The sequence below is a fragment of the Dicentrarchus labrax genome, unplaced genomic scaffold, assembly GCF_905237075.1.
Source record: "Dicentrarchus labrax unplaced genomic scaffold, dlabrax2021, whole genome shotgun sequence".
Taxonomy (NCBI): domain Eukaryota; kingdom Metazoa; phylum Chordata; class Actinopteri; family Moronidae; genus Dicentrarchus; species Dicentrarchus labrax.
This window is the reverse complement of record NW_026136716.1, coordinates 5301947-5318711: the sequence shown is the minus strand read 5'-3', so window position 1 is coordinate 5318711 and position 16765 is coordinate 5301947. Positions and strand designations below refer to the sequence as shown.

General features: G+C 42.2%; 1 protein-coding gene across 3 annotated transcripts; it reads right to left on the bottom strand.

The window, feature by feature from the left end:
* Positions 1-316: 316 nt before the first annotated feature.
* On the bottom strand, positions 317-8597 carry igfbp5a (insulin-like growth factor binding protein 5a). 3 transcript variants are annotated; one of them, XM_051427947.1, is made up of 5 exons: positions 8386-8597; positions 7717-8297; positions 3234-3442; positions 2691-2813; positions 317-2531 (listed from the first exon to the last, which is right to left on the bottom strand). In XM_051427947.1, exons 2-5 carry the CDS (start codon positions 8048-8050, stop codon positions 2394-2396), a joined length of 804 nt encoding a protein of 267 aa, XP_051283907.1. In that variant the 5' UTR covers positions 8051-8297; positions 8386-8597; the 3' UTR covers positions 317-2393. The 3 variants fall into 3 exon arrangements, with proteins under 3 accessions (XP_051283907.1, XP_051283906.1, XP_051283908.1); XM_051427946.1 differs by having other exon boundaries at positions 7717-8597; XM_051427948.1 differs by having other exon boundaries at positions 2691-2810; positions 7717-8597.
* Between the last annotated feature and the right edge of the window lie 8168 nt (positions 8598-16765).

The window sequence follows — 16765 nt, the reverse complement described above, 5'->3', positions numbered from 1 at the left end:
GTGTAGGATGAATCCACTGGGGACCACTCATGTCTGTATAAAATGTAATGGCAATCCATTCGACAGTTATTGAGATATTTCACTCTGGTCTGCCCTCTATGGGTAGAATCTTTCGGAACATGTGTCATGTAATGTCACAGCAAGCAGTTTTGCCTTTGGCAACGGATGGCAACAACCTGCATGGAGACCCACGCGAGTGCCTTTTAGTGTCAAGGTCAAGATAGAAATCCACAAATGAACAACAACACAGCCACTGACTCAACAATTTATAATCTTAGCAGAGATCACATGTTTAAGACAAAAGTGCAGATATGCATTTTTGTGAGTACATGAACTTTATTTAAATAGTGATTTGTTATTACAAAAAAAACAAGTACATCAATTTCACGCCTGATAAATATTTCACCATAATGTTCACATTAATCTTTTCTTTTAACTGAGATTCTGAAAGTGTCAATGTGTTGTGTTTACATGTGTGCTAGAAACAACAGCAAAGGGGTTTCATTGGAAATAACTGGATGAAGAGCCCCCTCTCCCAATATCATGATATAGAGATTAGGCATTAGGAATGTCTGAGATTATAAGAATCATTTATTGAGCATTGAGATTATAACAACAAGAAAGGGATCTTAAGCAATTTACGAGCTATAGAACAAAAATGTTATCCTCTCGTCGTGTACATTCAGCAGCGCTCGACAGGGAGATCACCATAATCTTTGTCAGCACCCAACTTAAAACCATAATCAAACAAAAAATCTTTTAGACCACATCCACACGTGAAATTGTTTTCCTCTTTTGTGCTATCCCTCATTCAACGACACGATGGGTCCACATGCAAATCAAAATTCAAAGAGGCGTGGGGCAGAAGGCACTTCAATTTACATAGAAACTCAGCGACCTCGCTCTTTGCAGGATAAAGGACCCAATAAACCCTGAGAGCAAGTCACCATCGGCCGACAGATTTGCCTGTGTGGTGGCACTGAAGACCCTACTGATGGAAACATAAACAACACGGATCCTTTGCATACGATTTGCGTTCAAAGGGAAATGCACGGCACCGGATTTGTCGGACAGTAGCTTGGATAGGCTGGGCTTGTGAGAATATAAACCAGAGCTTTTTGTAGTTGAGAACTATAAGGGCATGGCACATACACAGTACAGTACACACACATACAGACACACTCAGGAGCATGCACACACACACACACACAACCAAGTTTGACAAGCAGAAACATACAGGACTCATCTGATAGTGGCAGAATAATGAGCTACAGTTACGGCTAAGGGCAACACAATGACGAAGGTTTAGATAATTCAGCGATGTCAAAGTTGTCACATTGCGAGTTTTGATTTGAGATGTAGAAAATAATCATCTCTAACTAGCAAAAACATTTACATGAGTCATAAGCATGCTTTTGTTGGTTTCTCATTTAATTTGCCTAAATTTAATGTTGAGTCTTTTTGAGTTTCAAGGTTTCTATTTCTTGGCTCTGAGTGGTTGCCAGGCAACCAGCGGAGCCTTGGCACATAATCCCCCCCCGATAAAACGGCTTTTGTGCAGATTAAAAAAAGACATAAAACATGTTAATAAGTGAGCTTTAGAGATGCTGGTTTGTTACATTTGGACAGAGCCAAGCTCTTTAAGCTAAGCTAAGCTAACCAGCTGCTGGCTTGAGCTTTAACGGACTGATATGAGAGTGGTATCAATCTTCTCGTCTCTTTCCCAAAATGTCAAGCTTTTCCCTGACATGGCATATTTAATGGCTGTCAGCTGATTCTGCCCGTCTCCCGCCCACTCACGAGTTGATTTTCCCATGTGACAATATAATATACCCTGGCTTAACTCATTATTTGATATATTAAAAAGTTTTTCTTACTTCGGAACGCCATTCACGCGATTAACAATTAGTTAAACATTGCTAATTTAGACGAGAGCTGACTCACTCTTTCGATGGTGTCTTGTAATTGTCATTCTCTCATGTTGATCATCATGACAAAAATATGAAAAAAAAAAAGATTTTTAGCCACATTTAAAATATGTCTTGTCTTTTCTTGGAGTAAAAGTACACAACATGTTATCATTATCATACAAATATATATATATAATCCTCTATTATCTATGGATATAAAGAGGTGAGGTGTGAGCTAACCTCGAACATAGTACAGTCAGTGGAGAGCCAGAGTTAAGACCTACGTGAGCAGATTTTCACCAAAAGCAAGCTTTTCAGTTCAGCTCCCCTTTAAAAGACCCCAACACAACACAGTCCGTCACACCTGACCATATATGTATAAGTATTTGTGCCATATTTTCCTGATTGGCAGTCATAAAGTGTGCTAGCTTGATTGACAGGTTTTAAGAAGATCAGGGCTCAGCGGGTACGACCAGGTCGCTCTCATTCGTTGCTGTTGCTGCTGCTGTCGAGGTCTTTGCACTGCAGGTCTCCTTCGGTGAAGTTGATGCCGGGGATTTTCATGCCAAACCTGTCGACGCACCAGCAGATCCCCCTTCTCCGACCACGAGACGGCTTACACTGCAAGTCAAGAGTTACCAGAAAGGGATGAGAGACTTGTTTTCAATCGTTTCTTGTGGCGTTTCGGCTTTATTGGACAGTTCAAATGTTTTGCGTTTGTCTCAAAATGTTGTTTTTTGGATGGAATAAATGGCCTGACATACAAAAATGTATCCATACCTGTTTACGCTTGAAGAAGCCCTTCTTGTCACAGTTGGGGATGTACAGAGAGAGAGCCAAGACCCTAGAAGTGTCCTTCATGCTCTGAATGAGATTATCCAGTCTCCTCCCGCAGGGTCCCTGCTATTACAAACACAGGTGTGAGTGTGTGCATGATCAAAATGTGTATTTGTGCACGCCAGAGTTAAAGATTATGGTTCAAAATGTCCTTGAAGGTTTGTGAAATGCCCAAGAAATCAAGAATAAGGAGGCGGGAAATACCTCCATGAATGAGGACTTGAAGTAATTTGGTATTTCACTCTGTTCGCACCATGTTGTCAGGTGTGAAAGTGGCCTTGTGGGGAGTCTTGGCTGATTTGTCAGAACTGGTTGCTTTATAAAGCCTAACGCAGTAGGACGCAGTATCTGAGACTTTTCTGATTTAAAGTAAAGCTGTTTGTTTGCTAATATCCAAACAAAATATGGTTCAGAAAAATTGCTCAGGATCTCAGAATCCGTGAGGCCAAAACTGGTATGCATCTCTGTAATCTCTACTTCACTTACGAACTCAGGCTCCAGTTTATCCAGGCTGAGCGGTGAGAAGTCCAGGTTGCTGGTGGGTCCCAGCCTGGCCAGCTGCTTCTTGCGGTCCTTGGCCTGCTTCATGGCCTGTGCCTTCCGACTGCTGATGTGGTCTCTTCCATATATGGGCACCTTGGTTTGGGGCTGCATGGACTCGGGGACGGGTAGGATGGCATCGTGAGATTCTCTGTCTGATAAGGAGGCCAAGACAGACAAGATCGTTATCGTGCATGTTTGAAATGTATTAAAAGGTACCATGCGGGGGTTTCTTGTAAACAGTCAAGGTAATATTTACATTCAGTGTTTCTCACTTAAATACACAGTGTGTATCTTCAAGGCCTAACAGAAGAACACACTTCAGTTCTCATACAACATTTGCAAAGCTGATTGAATCATTTGGAAACTGCACTGTTTGCATACATCAGCAGTTTCCCTCTTCTCTGCCTTTTTTTTTCTGGTGCTTTGCTAAATTTCTTTCTTGGTGCAAGTAGTGCAAAAACTCCACAGGGTGCCATTAAGTTCATTCACTGTGCACAAAAATGTAATTAATTAAGTCTCTGCCAAACATGTGCTTTCAGTTTTGAAATATCTCCTAATTAAAAACTTGTTTTTTCCTAAAAAGTATTTCAGAACACTCCCATTCCATTCTGGTATTGGTTTAATAAAATGTAATTTCTAAATGGGCATACAACTGATAATTTACAATTTAACACTTTCTGACATGAATCACAAATTAATATAAAGCCTGGGGCTGACAGAATACAGACTACAAAGAGCAAGAACAAGAGTAACAAAACAAAGAAGTCCAGCAGCATTCAGCTGAAGCTTGATTCATACAGGATTACTGTTATCAGAGGAGAACTGTCTCTGCCACTGTGCTGTCGGTAATTTACACCAAAACTTTACAAATTACAGACATGCAGGATTAAAATAACCAATGATAGCAATTATTACAAGAAACTTAATGTCCACAGGTGTAATATTAGTCCTGTGCGAACAGGCCTTCAAAGCATTTTTCTGTTGCTTTCAAGAGACTGTTTGAAGAGGAGTCAAAATCAAGAGTACCGTGCTGGCTCCCACCTGTAAATGTAACTATTTGCAAGGCTGAAATGAAAAAGCAGCGCTAAACTCATGAGAGGCACAGGACAGGAGTAACGTCACAACACGACATGATGATTTCACTGCACCAGCTGAAGGCTCATTTAGCACAGTTAGTGGCTACTGGCCAGTTTCAGATTGGATGTGTTGACATACGGGACAACACAGCCTACATTTATGGCAAGTTAGGTTGCCAGTTTGGGGTATATGTAGACCAGGGGTTTTAAAACTTTTATAGCCAGTGACCCAAATGAGATATTTAGTCTCACCCTGGCACCCAGGCCCATGAAAACATGCTATTACACTTGTCATGTGGCAAGCCACCAGAAACAGCCGCAGCCCATTTTTGGGTCCCAACCCCCACAGAAACCCTCGTGTACATGCATCTTTCATCCGTGCAAAAATACAGCTCTTTGCTAAATTTTGGGGGGAGTCGCACACAGTCGCACAAACCTCAACGCTCGCCCCCCCTCCCACCTCGTCCCACCCTGTATTCATACGACCACAGCGAGCGTGTCCAGGCCAGAATGAATGGCTGCGGCTTTCTTCCCCAAAAGCACTTGATATTTCACTTCATTTATAGCCTTAAACACGCATTAGCCTTGTACGTGTCCTAAGCCACAGCTGGCCCCTTTCCACTGCTGTGTCACGCACTTGTTTCTGTTTCATTTTGGCAGATTGCAAATTCTGCACATAAAAGCCCTTACATTTCTGCGCTGACGTGATCGCTAAGCTACTAAGTTAACTGGGTGGTGAAACAAGGTCACCGCCACGTTGCAAATGATGCTTAAAACCTCCTGGCTGATGATGATGAAGATCATGATGATGTCATCCATCCACATAATGACAGGTTCTTGGAAAAAAGCAAGAGATTCCCCCATCCTCCAGTTTCCTGCTGACACAGTTTTTTTTCCCTCTGGAGAAAACTGAAGCAGATCAGCAGCCAGTGGAACTCCAATCAAGTCTTCACTTGCTAATCCTCGAGCTTGTCTAATCTGACTTGTGCTGACTGATCACATCTTTCGTTTTCTTTCTTCCTCTCCCTTTTCCTTGTGTTTGAATTGTGAGACACGGTGATCCCGGAGAGACAGAAAAGTCCTTCCTTGCTTCTTTCCTTCCTTCCTTTGCTCTCCACAAGGAGTTTCCTTCCTCGCTTCATCTAAAAAAAATCAGCAAGAAGGAATCTGTCCAGATAATGTTGCAGAGGCATACCTACAACTTGAGTTTCATCGTGCTACATGCACTTGAAAATATGACAAAAAGGCAACTAAATACTCCTATTTTGAGCTTTTATTCTGGGTTTAAATGGCAGCTTCTGTCATTGCTTTCTGTGCAAAGTGCTAAAGAAATAACATTTGGGTGCAAAATCACACTTTTTGGCAACTCCTGCGATATTTTATGACCGTATATATGCGTACACCTTTTTGGCGGATTTTGTAGATCTTCCCAAGTGTACCGGCTTTGTTTAATTTATGTGTTGTGAGAGCGCCCAGCAGGAGATGTGGAGTTAATGGAGAAGCTGGCTGACGGGCAGACAGATGGGGGATCAGTAACCCACGCTCAGCCTGCATTCTGCTGAATCACTGCACAGCCTGGGCCTGCCTGCAGCGCCGAGACAGAAAGAGGGAGGAGAGAGAGAGCGGGGAGACAGATGAAGAGACAAGGGTGGGACTTACAAAGAGTGGTGGGAGGGAGCAGAGAGGATAGTGTGGGAAAGGGAGGAAAAAGGAAGGGGGGGATGAATAGAAGATTTGAAGGTTTTTTTTTTTTTGGTTATACAACAATTTCTCAGATGCAGAGCTGCTCTGGAGGCGGAAATTATCTTAATCTGATTGAATGAGTGAAGCCACATAATTTAAATTGACTAACTGGTAAAAAGGGAGTCCTGATCTCAGAAACAATAGACTGTTAATGCCAGATTGCTGGTTACGGAACAGGTTTATGATTGATAAGGCTCATTTGAATGTGACACTGATAAGTTTATATTTCAGTGCTTCCCCCTTTCTTACCTTTTGCCTTTTGTTACTGGACTTCACTCTAATGCTACTTAGCCAGAAAAACTGCAGTTCTCTGCCTCAGCCCACAGAGGCTTAACACAGCCAGTGGGATTATTTATGTTTCCAAAGTAGCTTTGCGTCTTCCCTAAAACTCCAATCTGCAGGAAAATAAAGTACAAGACAGAATGGAAAGGGTGAAACTGGGTATGGAGGGGGGGGAGATGAAGAGGGACAGTGGCCAGGCAGGGAAAGAGGAGAAGAGGCAGAGAATAGAGGGACGGAGACAAAAAGCTGGGTTAGGTGTGGGAAACGGCACAGGTGGTGGACGAAGAAAGGTAGAGGAACTGACAAAAGAAAAGCTAAAAAGAAAAAAAAAAGGAAAAAGAAAAGACAAGAAACTGTAGAGGAAGGGAAAAGGGCAAAATATGAGTTCACACCTTGAAGAGAGTGAGCGCAAAGGCCACAAGCCAACATTTCCCCACAAAGCTCTCTCCACAAAGCTCCCCAGCAGACACACTGACTGTCCCTGAACTGCCATTTAAAAAGGAGCCAACAAGAAGCCTCTGTAGAGCACCACCTGTAATCTTCTCCCTTGTTTTATGTCGGCTGGGGGGCCCCGAGGGGACGGGCCACTCACATGAAAAAAACCCTACTGATTTACGGCTCGCAGGCCCTGCAAGGGCCTTTCAAATCGAGATGACAGGTTGACTGGCGCTCGGCACCAATTGTTGACAGTTCACAGGGTCAAGGCGCACGGGGGCTTTTGAGTCATGTGTGCCAGTAATGACAGGTGTCAGCCCATCTTAAAGAGGGGCTGTGAGTTGACAAGGAGACGGAAGAGAACACCTCTTCACCCTCTTTTCTTTAACCCCAAACTTTTAGAAAATATTAATCAACTTCATGCACAATGGGGTAAAGTTTTAGGACAGGGTGTGTAATAGTCCACCTTTTTTTCATTTACCACTGAACCACTGGCTGACTCTGTGTGTATGTGTCATTTGAGGTCTTCATTAAAATTCCTGCATTGACATGGGAGGAGTATCTCTATCCAGCTGTTTGCTATTTCTTTGCACCAGAGCCCTTAAGATCTTGGGCTGAAACATAATTTCAGCAAAGCAAATGCAACAGAAACAGCTGATATAAGCACCATACAAGTATTGAAATGACTGCTTAACCAAGGAGAGCACTACAAATGTATGCTTTAATTAGACTTTAAAGTCCTACAGTGGAGAATAATGGCAGGGAAGATTAAACTAACCAGAATGAATAACAAATGAAGCTGCCACAAATATAATGAATCAATGAATTCAGTTATGTTCCATTAGAGTCAGCCTCAGTGATCTGGATCAGTCATCTCTCCACGGGCCTACCTTTTGACGGATGCAGCAGTTTGTACAACTTCTCGTTCCTGCACACCCCGCGGCCGTGCAGGAGCGCGTGCAGCGGCTTCTCCTCGCCGTTCTTGGGCAGGCAGCGGAGACCGCGCGTGCACGGCCCGGTGTACACGCCGCACGGCTGGCCCTCTTCGAGCGCGCACGTCAGGCAGCAGCCGCAGCCGGGCTCCTTCACCAGCTCGCAGCCCACCGGCACCGGCGGACACATGGACAGGGCCTTCTGATCGCACGGCTGGCACGGCACGTACGACGAGCCGCAGCCGGTTATGCTCAGCAGGGGGACGACCAGGAGGGACACACTCAGCAGCATAGTGCGCTTCTCGTCTAAGACTGCAGGCTGTTTGACCTAAACCGCGATGATTATCAGCTGTATCTTGTGGTGAATCCTTTCTTTGCAAAAGGTTTGAGTCCAAACATCAGAGGGTGTGGGTGCAGGGGAGGGGGTGATGTTGCATCCACAGGTGCCTTGCGCGTTCAAGTCCCAAATGTCACCGCTTCCGATGCTCGCAATCCACAAAGACAGTCACTCTGCTCCCCTCCCTGGGCTTTCCTTCAACCTTGCAGCAATAAATAAATAAATGTAAAAAAACAAACAAGCAAACAAAAAAAAAAAAAAAAACAGAAAAGAAAATATCCAGACACCACCTTTCTCTCCCTTCAGTGATGCGCGGTGCCGTTTACGCGCAGGCTGTTCGTCTCCAACTGAGAATGAATAGAGACTGATACCCGCTGTCGCTCTGTCTGCAGGTTATGTTGCCCGCACGGTTTAGTGAGCAAAAAATCTGTGGCTTTGAGCTTGCCTTTTAAAAAAGAAACTGCCAGAGGCGAAGCCTGTAACGATGGATATGTCAAACAACGTTTCGAGGGGGAGGCGCACTTGTCAACTCAGTGCGCTGCGATGCTGATTTCACAGGGCGGGTGCTGGCTTGCCTCCAGATCTCACAGATACGCTCCTGAAGTTGACTGAATAAGACCTTGTCTCTCCCGTTGCAGTGTGGCCATGCAATATCCCCAGGCTCATGGAGACAGCATTATTATTATCATTATTTGTGCTTAAGAACAAGGCAGGTAATTTCTCACTAAATCAGCTTCAACCGAGAAGATTCTGGAAACTTAAAATTGCTGACGAGGTTATTTGAACGACAGCCAGTGAACTTCCAAATCATGTTGCTGGATTTAGAAGTAAGAAAGCTGATAAAAAAAAGAGCTGTTTTTAGACGGTTTACAGACCTCTTAGGAAAGAGTCACATATAAACATACTGCAAGCAGACAAACTACTTGGAAAGGAAGAGATGCGACAACAGAATTAATGTCACTTTTCATTTTTATTTATTCTGGTAAATTGCCAATAGATTATTTTTCAAAATATGCTTTTATATCATATTATTTATATCAAATCAGTAGAGAGCTTATGACTCTTTAATATTTATCGGTCATTGTGTTACTGGTCCCTTAATGTGAGTTTTTCTTCACAAATGAGGGTTTTATACTGTAATCTATCTGTCAGAGAATATAAGCAGACTTGCTGATCCTCCACCTTGTTGCACACCAACATAAAACACACACGATCGAATTCTAAATACTTTTTTCGACATAACCTCCTTGGAAGAAGCAGTCAGATACTTATGCTGACCACAAACATGGTTTTGTTCCCCTGTGGAGCTGCCAGATGGATACATAGACCCCACTACACCCTAACATGTGTCATTTTCTTCTTTCTTTGTCTATAACAGAAACCTTTTAGTCAAATTTGACCGTGTAATGGCACCAAATACACTTCTTATATAACAAGACTTTCAAAGTTAAGGGTGGGTTCCTGCTTGTGAGACAAGAACGCTTTTACAATTCCCCTCAGATATCTTTGAGTTTTCCTCTTTTGCCAAAGGACTGTAGCTTTAAATATTTGTGCAATGCTGTCTTAACCATAACAAATGTATTCTCCAAAGATCTGCACAGTGACTCAAGGTCCAGATCAGGGCAAACCACATTCAGACTGACCTTATTTTATGACTCAGCGAGGTCAGTGTCCAGTGAGATAAGTGGCCAGCTCTCATGGAGGGTAACTGAGTACAAAATGCTCATAATTCACTTGATGTTTTGGCAGATACCAATATATGTCTGAGGATTGTAGATGATCAGCATGTTTTTGTTTTTAGTAAATAGAGTCCCTGCAGAGTCCAAGAGGAGTTAATGTAATGCTTTTGACCCTGGTCATGTTAATCCGTTGGAGTAGGCTGTTCTTTCTGTGTATTTGGTTTAATTGACCTCTTTGTTTACATCCTGTTATTCTCCATCTTCATTTTGCAATTTAAGTGGAGTTTTAGTGGTCCGCGATAGAATACATCCAGTTTCTGGTGTTTGTTACTTCAGTCAGTACTGAAACTGACCTTTAAAGAACCCACACTGATCAAAGCTTTTATTCCTTTTCTGCGTCAAGTTTCACTTCCTCTTTCTCCCTTTCCCCTTTTGTGAAACTTTGTCGGCAAACTATTCACACCATCCAACCCCTGTTTGCCTTTTCCCTTGACCTTTGTGCCGTATCAGGTGTCAGATGACGTCACACGTGGCGGAAAGGTCAGCTCAGCATCGCCCAAAACACCTCTTTCATTTCCCTCGTCTACCTGTCCAGATTTGAAGAAAGAGCACCTTTCAGATTGTAAACCTGTGCAACACATCTGTCTTTCACAGGTTCCAACAACAAAAAAAAACTCCCTCTCAAAGATCGTCCTGAGACTCTCCTACACATTTATGATTCATAAATTGATGATTTATTACCCAGAGGCATATTGGCAATGCTAATATGTCTACACTTGTTTTGTTTTCTCCAGATGTGAGACATGGAGGGACTGTGGTCCAAGGGCTGCTAGGTTTCGTAAACCCCGTCTGAGTCAGTTGCTGTATATAGGCCATATGATGCACAGATGGTGTATGTAGCTGCTTGGGATAGAGGTTAATGGTTTGGGATTTTCTTTGAAATTAAACTAAGAGCTAAATATGTGCTGAGGTTTCAATGTCAGGTCTGTGGGAGATTTGAATGCTTTAGGTTTTGGTATCCATGTTTCAGTTCATAACTTGGCTTTGCATTCACTGTTTGGTACGTGGAATTTCAGCTAATATTGGCATCATATTCTCAATCAATATTCCATCATTCTTGGTCCAGTGTTGCTGTAACTTACTGGGAAACCATAACACTCCCAAACAACTCTTCCAGTTGTAGTTGTTCCTTTTGTGTTCGCCCCACTGACATCACTTGCTATATGAGCAATGACCGTAAGGAATAAACTGAGTAGCATGTTTCAGCTAACGGACAACATACCCTTTAAAACGCCTCGCACACCCGAACGCACCCACACAGGTGTTTTCACTTATTGTGGGTGATTGGAGCTCTTCTCGGTAGAATGTGGGCATGCACAGACCGTGCTCGCTTGACATCTCCTGTTAGATTTGGTGCACCCTTTAGGATGGGACAAATTACACCATTGTCATTCTTATTGGTACATGAAGTTGCCTCATGTAATTCCCAGTCTAGTTGCATCAACCTTAAACCTGAGGAGAAGTCAATTAGTCAGTTTAACTGGAAACAGCTGTGTGGGTGAGCAGGTTCAAGTTTTTGCACATAGTAACCTAATTAGAGTGTACTAGCCTAATTTGATTTGGTTTACAGGACACAGTGAACCGAAGACAGTCACATATTGAATTGAACGTCCTGTACTGACAAATAAACACGTTGTTACAGCCCTATCTGTGTTCCAGTTCAGGACCTGAATCCTCCAATTCTCACAGTTCTTGACTAAATATGTCAAATAATGGATTGATGGGGATTGTCCCATTTAAAATGCCTTTCAAAAATATGGAGAAAAACTTGGAACAAGCACAAAACCGTTAAACCGTTTTGCAACTCTCAATATACCAAAATCGACTGTGTCCCGGTGTCAAACTGGTTAAGTTGGGAACCTTAAGGTAATCGATGTTGCCTAACTGCACCAATGAAAAAGCCGCAGCTGGATGCAAAGCAAGCACTGACTTCAGTTCAGAAAGCAATCTCATTACAAGGTCCCTTTCAGAGTTGTAAAGGAGCTTTCCATAATACATTGAAGTTTGCCCATTTGTCATGACATTGCCATTTTTTTTTCTGACTACTTTAACTTCACTTCTCATTCATGTTGTCTCCATCTGCTATCAACTATCTCATCTGGTGAAGATTTTGTGATATGACCGAAAGCACTGGAACACCTACTAAATGGATCTCGTGGTAACATTTTTCCACATCCTGCTTTCAAAGTCAAAAGTGAACTTTGAACCTCAGCTTTTAAGCCGATTTGTCCAATGTTCAGGTCAATCTTAGTTTCAATAATTTTCAGTAAGATTATTATGAAGACTTCCAGTTTTATTGCAAGAATTTTCCCTGTAGACTCTCAAGAGGTTTGAGAGGTACTTTTCTTCTCAGAATTCATATGCAGTACTCTTTAAGTCATCATTTTTGACCCCTCTCATCTGTGATTTCCTACTTTTTCTCAACCATTGTTCATCTGCTTCTGTCTGCAGCTTGGCTTTCATATCCTGACCTACTTTATCTGTCAAAAGACACTGAGCTGCTGCTGCACTTGTTCTGGAAGAGATAATGGAGCTGGAGTCAACTTGAGCGATGTCTGAACGGAGAAAGTGATCAAAAGCGGAGAAAAGCAAAAAGCAAGCTCAGCACAAAATGGTTTGGAGCCGTGATATAATCTATGGGAAACAGCACTCCAGTGTCGTATTTCTCTTCAGCCCTAGGACCTCGGGTTAACGTGCTGCATTACAGGAGAGACGGGAGAGAAAATGTATGCCAGACAATGAAGTAATCCTGGTGAAAGCGATACCTTGAAAGCTTGTGCTGCAAGATGTTTTCTAGGGTTTTTATTTGTGTGTCTCCAACGTCTAAGTCAGGTGACAAATCACACATAAAGTCAGCCAAAACTTACTTCAGGCATTACCTTTTATCGTTCCCATTTATTATTTTTGGACATTTATAATTGTTTTTTCCATCCCAAACTGCTACCACCAAGTTAACCAAGTTGTGCACCTCAGCTAGTTAGGATAATTGACTTTCTAAATTAAATATCTGATCTCATGATACCCGCTGGATGTGTTCTGATCAGGTTTGACTTTGAGGAGACCCAGAGGTAGACCTAGATCACGCTGGAGAGATGTTGGACGACATCTGAGACCAGAAAGAAGAATGTGTGGTCTGCCTACCAGAAAATGGATAGTAAACTGATGCAGTATACTCAGACTACAGACAGTGCATTTCTACAGTGGGTTGGTTTGAAGTTGCTTTCAGTTATCACTCTAAGTATATGCTTGATGTGGATCAGAGTTTGTGTGACTGATTTGTGCCATATGACACAGTCAGAGCTTACTGTAAGCGACAAAGCAGAGTAAACCGCTGGAAATGTGCTGAGGCAGCATGTATTGCCCTCCCCCATATGGTCTCACACTGAGATAGAGTCAGTTACCAGAACAGTGTAAGCACTTGATTTTGAGAAACAATTAGAGGAGCCCACGCTGGATAAACTGGGGCTGAAACTCCAGTGCAAGTGTATCTGTGTGTTTGGTCTGCAGTACGGGTGATGTTTAAGATGATTAATGAGAAAGACTAATGAATAACGTATACTGTATTTCTTCAGAATGCCTAATGGTTGTTTAAGTGTAACAAACTGACATTTTCATATGAATAACTGTCCCATACTGCACAGGAAGTACCATATAATTCATGTTTCTAGGCACCAGCAGCAGTGTTTGTTTGGGCTAAATAGATGAAGAACTGGGTAAACAGCATGAGCAGTGATCAAGCAGAGCGCCACCTACAGAAACCAAAGTTTCATCATGGGAAAATCCCGAAAAAAAAAGATGTCTGATTTCCATTTCATATGTGGGAAGCAAAGTGCAAGAATACCACATCAATGGCTGACAGCATCAACGATGGTATCTGAATAAAAATGCAAAGAAAAAACACTGTGTTGTTTATAAGCTGCAGTAAAGATAAAAAACAAATCTTATGCCAATCAATATTTTTTCTGCCAAAAATCACCTTTTACTGTAAACTCCCTGGCTGTGGTTGCTCTGATTCACAAACTTGTTATGATGACAGCGCGCTTCTATTTCCATGACACAGCGACTGCAGTCACTGACACCAAATTACACATCAGGCAGCGCATGTTTGGGAAATATAAACCGCAAATCAGCAGGATGCTGTGATCTGCATGCAAAACTATAGCGCAAGGTAAGAGGAGGAAAAACAAGAAGAAGCGAGGTGTTTAAAGAGCACTACAGGCTGCAGGGTTTGGTGAAGGAGGAGGATTAGAGGAAGCAGTACGTGAGATGGCAGATTGGCTAAAACCCTGTCAGCACATCTGTGTGGCCCTGGCAACGGTGAATTGGACAAAGGCAGATCATTGGATCCAGATGTTGGAAAAGCTTTGGTGCGCCTGTGCCATGCCAATTCTATTCAAAGAACAAGTGCTTTTTTTCTATGAATTTGTGGAACCTGAATATTCAAATCTGTCTGCAAATCGTTTGTCTTCTGTAAAGTGAGCCGTATTTAAACGGCTTGCAGTGAAGACAAATTGTATCAGGTGGTCTTTTTCTCAGAGGGAGGTAGCTCGGAGTTGATCCATAACAAATATGCTGGTATGCAGCGAGGAATACATTGACATCAACCTAGAACTCTCTTTAGGGAGTCCTGTATTTCAAATGTCTCACATTTGAAAGCACTCTTAAATCTAATGTGTTTTTATTAAAAGTATGAAAAGTGTGCACTGCCTCTTGGCAAATGATTCACTCCAAACTAAATTCAGGGCAAGGCACAGCGATCCTGCCACAGCACCTGCAAAGCGCAAACTCGGAAACTAACAAAACATTTCTTAGAAAACAGGAATTTGGCTCGCTCGTATGAAAATGCTTTCTCAGAATTTGCGGTTTCCATTCGTCTGCTGCGTGGCACGCAGAAAATTTCCCCCAAAAAATATGGCTGATTTTGGCCAGTGGAGGCTCCTCGAGGAATTGTTCTGATTTACTGCTCCGAGGCTTGTTGTGAGCCTGAACAGTTGGAACTTGTGGTCACGCAGTCCTCCGCTTTGTTGCTTTCCCACTGGCGTCGGTGCACAACGCAATGAGTGATGGTTAGGTTTTTGTAAAGGGTCTTTCCCAGAATAAGTCCCGCTGTGGTTCAGGGTCAGTGTGACTTGGAGCTAAACCTCGCTTGTGCTTCTCGTGCATCATTTGTGTCAGTGGTCTACACACAAAGTGCCAGAGAAGGGTTTCCTCCAGTTAACATCCTCATTTTAAGATGGCTCACGCACAGACACAAACATAAAAAGTATATTCATAAAAGTCCTAAATATGCACACGCACACAAACACAGATGCAGACAGAGGATATTGATGAATGGTTTTCTAAAGGCATGAAATGGACCTGAACTGGTTGACATTTAACCTCTGCTCTCCCAGTGACCCTTATTTGCTGAGATAGGTACCTTGTTTATTGAGAACTGCCATGATCAGCAACTTCGCTTCTGGATGTATGAGGAAGTAATATCTGGGAAAATATATTTAATCAATCAGTAATAATTAATTAATTAGTGATTTATCCTGAAGAAAGCAATATGTCAAATAATTTCATCCCATCCCAGAGTTCCCATAATACTGTTTTTTCGTAGTTCTTTGCTGGTTTAAACCAATTCTCATCCATCCATTCTGTTCCTGCTGCCACAACTTCTGGCTCTTTTAGAAACAAAGGAGCAGCGGCTCTACTCTGAGCCACCTTCTGGATGTCTTAGCTCCTCTTCCTATCCCTAAGAATGTGTCCAGCCACTCTTCAGAGAAATGGTCGTTTTTTATTTGCAGTCTCATTCTTTACTACCCAAGGCTCATGACCACAGTTGAGGGTTGGAACAAGTCAAAAATAGTTGTAGCAATAGAAATAACCAAAAAAATGAGTCATAGATATTCTCCTCTTTTCCTGTGTGCATATCCTGCGCCACCTGACAAATGGTCCTGGTGGAAAATGCAAAAATGGGAAGATTATTAGAAGGTGCTCCCCATGTCTTAGTCCAAGTTGCAGCTTGCAGGTGATAAAAGCCATAGTGCTGGGTCAGTTAGAGCAGAATAGAGCAGCTCGATTGCTGTTTAGATCAAGTATCTCACATAACTGAGAGTTGAGGAAATAGTGTTTGAAAATATTATTTTCTGGAAAGACACACAGTTATCCAACAAGGATGTGGGATGCATGCTTATATAAATAGAGATTGTAATTGTCGTTTTATGCTACCTTTGTTTTTTTATAATTGTTTTAATGTGTTGTATGTAGGGTTTTGGTTATTGTTGGATTCAGTGTTAATATTGCAATTTTATCATTTACTATATGAAGTGTTAAAGTTCATGACTATGTTTTTATTTGAAATAGTACCCCCCAAACAGTAGTTGTTGGAGCTGTAGTTGGTGTTAGCAACAACTAATGGGAATCCCGATAAACAATAAACCTCCTAACAGCCTCCATCTTTGCTCCAATCCCAACCTTAAATAACCAGAAGCTAAGTCTTCATAATGTGGGACATTGTGTCCTCCATTCTGCGCAATAAAGCAACTGTGTAATCAGGTTAATCAGGTTGGTTCCTGTCTCGATTAAGCCAGAGTAATTTGGTTCGAAATAGTTGAATCATTCATTGAAAGTTGCTGACGAGGGAATGCTCACACACACCTCACTGCAACCTTCAATCAAGTAGTAAATATGTCAGGTTTGAATGCTCATAAAGCAACACCACTAATTTAATCTTGTTTGACTGTATGGTATTATATAGGGAGCATATCCTTCGGCCTGACTCAAAGAAAAGAATGTGCCTCAAACTATAAAGCGTCCTTTGGGGCAAGCTCTTTGTCCTGACATACCCTTGTGCACTTACCCCATACACACACTTTGATTGCTTTACATAAAAAAGATGCTTTTAGATATTCAGCTCTTTTTTTTTTTATTAACTATATTTAAATTT